Source organism: Urocitellus parryii, chromosome 9 (assembly GCF_045843805.1).
Source record: "Urocitellus parryii isolate mUroPar1 chromosome 9, mUroPar1.hap1, whole genome shotgun sequence".
NCBI lineage: Eukaryota > Metazoa > Chordata > Mammalia > Rodentia > Sciuridae > Urocitellus > Urocitellus parryii.
The window spans coordinates 28264948-28272677 of NC_135539.1; the positions used below are offsets into that span (position 1 = coordinate 28264948).

Sequence of the window (7730 nt, forward strand, 5' to 3'; positions counted from 1 at the left end):
CAGGAGCCCGAATGGTCTAGGACAGTGTTAGGATGGCCTCAGGCAACTCCACTTTAAAAAAACCTGCAGTCTCTCCAGGCACACCCACAGAGCCCTCCAGTATGGCCACAAACAAGTCACTTCCCCTCACCCCGATAAACAGAGGGAAGCCCCTGGCAGGCTGTCTTCACCTGGTAAGAGGGAAAGGTGAGAAGATCTGGATGGAGACCACCAGATCAGGTGTTTCTGACCCCAGGGTAAATGATGTCACTGAGAAATCCAGTGGTAACTGGTAAAGATTGAAAGGGGGGGCTCAAAAGCCCCAACATTTAGAGCAAATGAGCAGGGATTCAGCCAGCTGAAACAAGGATGGACTCAAGCTGGAGAGCCTGATGAGGTTATGACATCCCATCACTTGTCATCGTTCCTGAGCCTCTGCGTGATCCTCAGCACTCTCAAACCTACCATCTCATCTGGATCTTGGTGGGAGCCGCAACTCCTCCCTACGACCCCCTCCTCAACCAGTCGTCCACTCCATGCCAGGAAAAGCCTGCCTTGGTTCTGGACCTGGTCACCGCAGTCTGAGTGAGTGTGCATTTGCTGGACATCATGCCTAAGGCTGAAGACTTCTGAACTTAGCATGCAGAGGGGATGTCTGTCATGAGCCTGTCATGATGAAGTGTGTTTGCAGTGCTTAGAATTAATCTAGAATTGTTGGCTGTGGATTGATTACGTCGATTGCAGTGCCTAGCGATAAGGATGGTCGTGTTCTTGATTAAGAACCTAGAGAGTGAAATTGTATTGAGTAATTTGAGTGAATAAAGCATTGAAAGGGGCAAAAGTGCGTGGACACTCTTTATTTCTCCCCTACGACGGCATTCGTTGCAATTTTGCCCTCTCGAGGTAGACAGTTAGCCTCCCTCCTGCCCTCATGCAGGATCTGCCCAGAGAGGGTGTGTGGCGTATGGCTGAGCCACAGGAAGACCAGTCGGTAGAAAGTACCGTGGGGACATTGAGAAAGAAGGGCGTCATTCTGTTTGAAGGTCAGGGAAGCCGGCTGGGAGGATTTTGCAGAGGCTTCCGAGAGGAGCTGGCATCTGGACTTGGATTTGTAGAATGAGTGGGGGATTTCTCCTTGGAGACGAGGTGCTTCCGGCTGGGGAAGGGCACACCAGGGCCCAGATGTCTGAGGAGCCCAGGGTGCCTCAGGAAGGAAGCAGCCGTGGGGTGGGGGAGCCTTTAAGTTCCTGGTGGCCAGGGAAGGTCAGCCTCTTCCCACCTCACTGAGCTTGAGGTGCCCGCCCAGGTGGGCGCGGCAGGATCGGCCCTGGGGCAGCCCAGGTGGCCGCCTCCTCTGAGGCCTCTCCCAGGCCAGGCCCTCCTGGAAGTGGGGTGGGGGTGTCTGGGCTTGCCTCACCCCAGCAACCGATCCTTCTCTTCAGACCCCACCCTGGTGGGGCCAAATCCACAGAGGCCTGCAGATTCTGCCCCCAAAACCTGTCGGACCAGTTCTATGGGAGGAGGGGGCACCCAGGAGGGGCAGCTGAGATGGAAGGAAGCAGCCTCCCCCGGCCCAGCACAGACAGCTGCAGACACTGCGGACAGAACTCTGCACGGACAGACCTTAGGATGCTGGGTCTGGCCGTGAGGCCCAGAGGGGTACAGTCCTGGTGGCTGGTCCTTCTGTTGCTGCAGCTTATTGGTGTTCCGCCAGGGACAGGCCTGGGTGAGTGAAGCCGGGGACTGAGGTGGGGTGCCCACAGAGCCTCAGGCTTCGGGGAGGTAAGTCTCCTCCCTGGCTGCCCTTCCCCGCCTCCCTGGTCTGGGGACTGGGTCCTGCGTTGGTCTGGGAAGAAGCACCACCCAAAGCAGTCACGGACCAGCACCTGCCCCTCTTCCCAGGACTGGGGAGCAACAATGCTTGCTCTCTTCCTTTGGGGTTCCCATGCCCGAATTCTTAAATGGTTCCCCTCCTCCTCCTTCTTTCGCTATGGAAACCCAGGAGCGCAGGTTACCCCTGCAAACCCCAGGAGGCCCTCAAGGATCCCAAACTAGAAGGGCTTAGAGATACAGTCACCCTCATCTCTGCTGCTCTATTTCTCTCCCCTAGTTGTGCAAACATTAAGTGCTTACTGTATGCAAAGTCTCCTGGGCCTCTGAGAGAGTATTGAGGGCCTTGAGAAAGAAGGAATCAAGCACCCTCCCAGACTAGAAGGTTCTGGAAGGTTCTAGTCCAAACCTGTGCCGTTGATGTAGTGGCAGTGAGACATAGTGAACTGGACTGGAGGGGTGGGTGGCTGAGACCCGTATAAGAGCCCACTTGGTCTTTCTGCTTGTGTCAGTATTTGGGACTGGGGAGCTGAAGGCACTCAGGGAGGAGGGAGGGGGTCCGAGCCCCCCAGCTGCAAGGCTGGACACAGGCCACATTGCCAATCCTGAGTCCCCTCTGGCATTGGAGGCTGTGAGGGGAGCCCAGAGGGGGAGGAGGTCCCGTAGGAGAAGGTGTCTTGGGGTCTCAGTGGGAGGTGACGGGACTTGGAAGAGAACTGGGTGGAGAAGAGAGGAATGTTCTAGACTCAACCAGCTTCAGGCCCCAGAGCCAATGGTCCCCACAGGAGCCTTATCTCTGGGTCTCAGTGCAGGGGACCTTTGTGCGTCAGCTCCTCACCCTCCCAAGCCATCCATTTCTCCCATCAAGCAAACCAACCTGGACCATGTAGATGGAGATGTAGCCCCCTGTAGAGGGGCTCCTCAGGCTACCTGGAACGTCAGGAGCAGTGTCTAGCCCAGGGCTCGGTCCCCCAGACGTGAGTCTCACCCCAGCGAGGCCCGGAGCCCTGAGCCCGCACCTGGGCTGGTGGGGGTGCTGTGTGCTTCGGTCTGCTCTTCCTGGGTGCTTCCGATCCCACGGAGACCCACAGGTGGGAGGAGGACCTGGCCTTCCCTCCCAGCTCCCACAATGCCCACCCTTAGCAGGCTCCCAAGGGAGGCTGGACTCAGGCCACCTGCCCATGGCCCGTGGGGCACAGAGTTGCCAGGGAGCCCTCCTGAGCACAGCCTGACCCGACCTCCCAGGAAGAGCCCCTAGCTCCGTCAGACCAGGGCTGCCCAGACCGGCCTGTGTCTCCCCCTCAGACCGGGCGGTTGCCCTGTTCAGGCTCCTGCATCCCCTCCCCTGTGCCCTTCCCAGAGCACATCAGCTACGTGCCCCGGCTCTCCAGCGTCACCCTGGCCGGGAAGCTCACGCAGTCCACCTTCACGCTTGAGCAACCACTGGGCCTGTTCGATGACCTCAATATCTCTAACTCGGACCCCATCTGGCTGGTGGTGGCCCACAGCAACGGTGGGTACCACGGCCACCAGGCCTTGGTTTTTCCCTATGCCATGGGCCGGCCTGGGGGGAGTAGCAGGAGTGAGGGAAAGCGGGGGACACAGGAGCGGTGGGCGGTGTGGCCCGGGAGGGTCGTCCGCAGGCCTGGTGGCACAGGGCTGGAGTCCTGACTGGCCATGCCACCCTCAGCCATCCAGAACTTCACTGTCCCACAGAAGACAAAGGACATTCCTGCCCCCGCTAACTTCTCCCAGAAGGGCTACTACCTCACACTGAGGGCCAACCAGAAGCTCTACCGGCGTGGTGGCCAGGCCAGCAAGCAGCTCCCTGTCCTCCGTGTGGGCAATGATACACACTGCTCCTGGACCAAAGTGGGCTGCAATCACCCACTGCAGGGCTCGGGACCCTACAGGTGAGGGGAGCTGCCAGGTCCCGGCTGAGCTGGGGATGCTCCTGCCTGGGCCAAGCCGGACCCTGACAACTTCCGGTGGGACACCTGGGTTCCCTGTTGTACCAGTAGGAGTGTGAGGTGGGGAGAAGGGGCTGGGGACGCCTCAGTGAACCCTCCTATCTTTTTGGAGCAATGGGCCCCCAATGTAAGCCCCAGTCCCCACTGGTGGTCTGGGACACAGGGAAGGATGCATCCAAGAACACACAGTCAGATGTCAACTCTTTCTCTTGGGCTCTGAGGATGCTATTTAGCCCAGGCCCTGTCTTCCCACCCCAGGATGCTCTTCCTGTGCCTGGGAGTTGAGGGAGAAACTGTGGGGCACCAGGGTCTGAGGGTTTCCGAAGGCAAGGGCTCCACCCCCAATACTGGGTTTGCTGTTAGGGTGAAGTTCCTGGTAATGAGCAAGGAGGGACCCGTGGCTGAGACAGAATGGTCAAAGGAGACCCGCCTCCAGCAAGGTAGGGGGCAAGATGAGCAGCTTAAATGGTAGGGGCTGGGGGCTCCTAGAGAGAGCGGGAGGCCTGGGGCACTAGGCCAGACCCCGTCAATCAGAAGCATGTTGCTATTCTGCCGGCTGCAGGTGCTCCTTCTGGCTCAGGTGGCGGGTGGTTGGTCCAGAGGCTGTGTGTGCAAGGGCCCCCTTCGCAGGTCAAATGAAGTCCTCTTCCTATGTGGCCCATCATCCTCCCAGCCCAGGTGTTGCAAGCTGTTAAGGGGCCCCAGAGTGCAGGCACAGTGGTCATCATTGCCATCCTGTCGGTCCTGCTGGCCATCCTCCTGGCTGCTGTCCTCATCATGCTCACACAAGCCTAGTGAGTGGACTAGGGCTGGGACCTCCTCCCAGGGCCCTCTGCTGGGGTGGTTTTCCTTAAAGGCCAGACAGGGCTAACAATAAATTGCGCACGGGATCCCTGAGGTTCCAGAACCCCTGGGTTCTGAGCTAGTGATTCATCCTTCCTGCTGGGAACGCACCGGAGCGGGATGGGGGTGGGTGTGCATTATCCCTTCCCTCAGGCCGCCCTCTTTGCCCGACACCTACCCACTTTCTGAGCTGGCACTGATCGCCCCCTGGTGGCACATTTTGGTATTGCGCACAGACAAAGCGACACCCTGGAAAGGTAGATTGCTTTCAGCACGTGCTGAGAGTTGCTTCAAGATTTCGTTTGGAGCTCAGAGGCTGGGACTTGGCAGAGAGGGGGCGTCTGTAAGGTTTCCCTGAGAAAAGGAGACACCATTCCTGGTGGTATTTGGGGTGGCAGGGAGGTGGGGAGGCTTTGGGACAGGAGAGTGGCAGGCAGGTGAGATCAGGGGTTGAGTCAGGGGCTGCATCTCACAGGCCCCTGGAAGCCAGTGTGGGGGGGGGGTGTTGATGAGGGGAAACCTGTGGACAAGGTTCTAGAGGGATCCTGTTCGATGGCGTGGGGCACCAGGCGACGGCTGAGATTGCAATCAGGCGATTTATTCGCCATCCTCTCTCCCTCTCTCCACCCAAGCTGCGAAAGCTGCAGGAACGTTTCCGTTTCGATCCCAGAGGAGCCACTGAGCATGGGAAGATACAACACCCACCACATGGGCGACCCTTCAGCTGTGGGGGACTCCTGAGCCACTCCAGGGACACCCGGCTACCTCTCGGCCTCCTGCCTGGACCAGGCTGCACAGCCCCAAAGCTTCTGGAGCCCAGAGAGGTGGCTCTAAATGATGGTGGGGTGTGTGTGTGTCCTTACCCCAAAGCTTGGACCAGTCCCTGGCAGAAATAAATACCCCGACACCTTCCTGCTTGACTACAGCACCCTGCACCCAGGCAGGCTTCCTGTGCCCCCTCTCCACCTCTGTTGGGAAGGCTCTGGGGTCCAGGGCAGGACCAGGGCTGAGGCTTAAGGTCCAAGGCCAGCTGTCACCCAGGCCAGAGCAAATCTCTCTTTGAGCCTCCGTATCTGTAATGTGTGGATAGTGACGATGGCCTCCCTGCCCAGCCACACTCCTCCTACCAAAGGTCCCACACAGCAGGTCCAGGTGTGCTGTCCATCACCCCCGCATTCTCCTGGTGGCCCCTCTCCCCAGCTGCCTCTCCTCCTGGATGGAGGATTGAGAGCCACCCTCTTCCCCTTCTTCCAGTCCCCCAGTAGGTCCAACTTCGAAACTTTGTGCCCACCTTGGTCCATACTTCCAGGTGGGGCAGTGTGGGACGAGGTGGGGGCAGGAAGTGTGTGTGAAGCTGTGGTTCCCGAGAGCAGCCTGACTCAGCCCAGAGCAGACCCCACCCCAACCTCACTCAGGGCACCCACAGCTGCTGGCCATCAGCCATGCCTCGTGCCAGGCACTAAGGGGGCCAGAGATGGCCCAGGTAATTCTGTCCTGTAGGTGTCCCCTGCTGTCAGGGGAGGACAGTGACACCCAGGTGTTGGAGAGCCATCCTGGAGGATCCCTTCCTGGGGGAGGTGTGGCTTTGGTGGAGGAACAGGACACCTGTGCCAGGTGGACACTGGCAGGATGCCCAGACAGGAACCACATGGCGCTGCCGGAGGGCAGGCTGGGGACAGCGCGAGCCGAGGGAGGGTGTCCAGGGAAGGAGGGGAGGCTGGGAGGCACCTGGTGCTACGTGCAGGGCCCTTGCCCTCTGAGACAGAAGATTAGGGAAGGAGGGCTGGCTGGGTTCCCAGGTGCCTTCCTCTGGGACCTGCAAATGTCCCTAAGTGGTTTATTAGCTGGAGCAGACACATCCGGCTCCTGCAGTGGAGGAAATGCTCAAGTGACCGTGGGGCAATCAGGCTGGGAGGGGCAGTAGGGAAGGGGACCATCTCCTCTCCGTGGCCTCTCCAGGACAGTTATGAGCCCTGACCTTGGGGCTGGGTGACCCTGGACAGGTCACTTTCCTGGGATGGGCCTCAGTTTCCCCTTAGGTGAAAAGCCAAGGTTGAGCGGCCTGACCTGGAGGGCCTCGTAGCCAATAGACCTTTCCCCTCGCCCTGTGTGGGCCCGGCCCTGCAGGAAGCAGATGGCATGTGTCCCAAAGGGCAATTGAGAGCATTTGCAAAGGTGTGGGCAGCCTTAGGGGGAGCAGCAGAGGGGTGATCCAGCCTGTCACCCATGGAGTCACATGCACTCTGGAACTGAAGGGTCATGGGAGGAAGGGAGTGGCGTTTCCAGAGCCAGCAAACAGTAGCCACGGGCCGGAGTCCACTGGGCAGGAGCAGAGGCTATAGGTAGAGGGACAAGGCCACTGGAGGAAGCTGGGTAGTAAGTGCCCGGCACTGTCCTGCCTTAGCCAGAAACAAGGTGGCAGGGGTGCAGGGGTGTGGTCAGACTCCTGGGCACAGAGCAGTACAGAGAGGGGCAAGAGCGGATTTAGAGGGCATGGGACACCTGGGTGACTCTCCTGTGGAACAGAGTCTTCCCACCTTCCCATCTGCAGCCTGGACACAGGGACAGAAAGATGGCCACGAGGCTCTGCTCCAGTCAGAGGGCTGCTGAGGCTGGGTGGGGCATACAGGGGGGACTCTGCAGGGACTGACCCTTGAGTTCTAGAGTTAGGGGTCTTGGCCAGCTGGAGAAGCGGTGGCCCATGATGACCCTTTATCCCCTTCCTGGGAACCAGCCCACAGGCCTCAGGAGTGGGAGGTGGGGTCTGAGTCCACCCTGCTCCTTGTCCTGTCTAGAGTGACTGTCCCAGGATGAGTGCTTGTGCTCCCTCCACCCGGCCCACCCCTGTCCCTGGTGTCCGCCCTTGTCGTGGGCCTGCACCTGGTCCGTGGGAGGTGTGGGTCTCCTCCATCAGCCCCCGTCCCTGCCACTCACGCCTACGCTGCCTCAGCCTCTCCCGTGGGTGCTAATGACCCCCGTCTGTCCTCTTATCTGCCTCATATGTCCTTGGTGCCCTGGCCACCCTGGACAGCCCAGAGGCCCCTCATGCTAACACGCCACTCCATACCCAGCCTGGTGCTGCCCAGTCCTGGGCCTCCTCTCGTTCCT

The 7730-nt window shown here is 59.6% G+C and overlaps 1 protein-coding gene across 1 annotated transcript; it reads left to right on the forward strand.

Annotated features, from left to right (window-relative positions):
- Positions 1 to 1608: 1608 nt before the first annotated feature.
- Upk3bl2 (uroplakin 3B like 2) lies at positions 1609 to 4574 on the forward strand. Its single transcript, XM_026396871.2, has 5 exons — positions 1609 to 1705; positions 3170 to 3322; positions 3500 to 3722; positions 4143 to 4219; positions 4453 to 4574. The coding sequence occupies exons 1-5, from the start codon at positions 1609 to 1611 to the stop codon at positions 4572 to 4574; spliced, it is 672 nt and encodes a 223-aa protein (XP_026252656.2).
- Positions 4575 to 7730: the final 3156 nt, after the last annotated feature.

Coding starts and splice junctions, on each gene's coding strand:
- Upk3bl2 (XM_026396871.2), top strand. CDS start 1,609: ATGCTGGGTCTGGCCGTGAGGCCCAGAGGGGTACAGTCCTGGTGGCTG. Junction 1,706..3,169: donor TCCGCCAGGGACAGGCCTGG/GTGAGTGAAGCC, acceptor TGCCCTTCCCAG/AGCACATCAGCTACGTGCCC. Junction 3,323..3,499: donor GGTGGTGGCCCACAGCAACG/GTGGGTACCACG, acceptor TGCCACCCTCAG/CCATCCAGAACTTCACTGTC.